Genomic DNA, 660 nt, shown 5'->3' with positions numbered 1-660 from the left:
CTTTCGAGTTCTCTGATCTGAGGAGCGAATGATTTAAATATATTTTTACTTAACAATAAATATTATTGTATAGGCTTTTGAGGATTCATTATAGTTCTAAGATGTTCAATATTGCTGGCGTTTGATGATTTAGTCATTTCATTAGATTGCTTTTATGATTTCTCAGAAATTATTGACACTCACCCTGGCTTCAAGCTTCTGAATCTGCTTCTTGCCTCCCTTCATGGCGATCTGTTCAGCTTCATCCAGACGGTGCTGGAGGTCTTTGATGGTTTGCTCCATGTTCTTCTTCATACGCTCCAGGTGAGCGCTGGTGTCCTGCTCTTTCTTTAGCTCCTCTGCCATCATAGCAGCATCAGTAATGGCCTTCTTAGCCTTATCCTCTGCATTTCTGCATTCCTGCACTGCTTCCTCCACTTCAGTCTGAAGCTGGGATGTATCAGCTTCCAGCTTCTTCTTTTGGTTTATCAGGCTAGTGTTCTGGTTTTACATGAATGTAGAGTTGCATTATGAAAACAGTTAAGGTTAACCAACGTACAGGAATGTATAGATAATTATCTTTATCTTACCTGTGAGTGCAGTAGCTGCACCCTCTCACTAACATCCAGCAACTCTTGCTCAGCAAGTTTGCGGCTTCTCTCAGTTTGCTCCAGAGCAGAC

At 41.5% G+C, this 660-nt stretch overlaps 1 protein-coding gene across 1 annotated transcript; it reads right to left on the bottom strand.

Moving 5' to 3' along the window:
* Positions 1 to 5: 5 nt before the first annotated feature.
* Positions 6 to 656, bottom strand: LOC113745418 (myosin-7; the record flags this gene model as incomplete). Its single annotated transcript, XM_027276950.1, has 3 exons — positions 6 to 17; positions 184 to 480; positions 570 to 656. Coding segments are annotated over 3 exons (396 nt in total), but the record flags the coding sequence as incomplete, so codon positions are not given.
* Between the last annotated feature and the right edge of the window lie 4 nt (positions 657 to 660).

This window comes from Larimichthys crocea, unplaced genomic scaffold (genome assembly GCF_000972845.2).
Source record: "Larimichthys crocea isolate SSNF unplaced genomic scaffold, L_crocea_2.0 scaffold73582, whole genome shotgun sequence".
Lineage (NCBI taxonomy): Eukaryota > Metazoa > Chordata > Actinopteri > Sciaenidae > Larimichthys > Larimichthys crocea.
The sequence above is the reverse complement of the archived record's forward strand: the minus strand, read 5'-3'. Positions and strand labels throughout refer to the sequence as shown.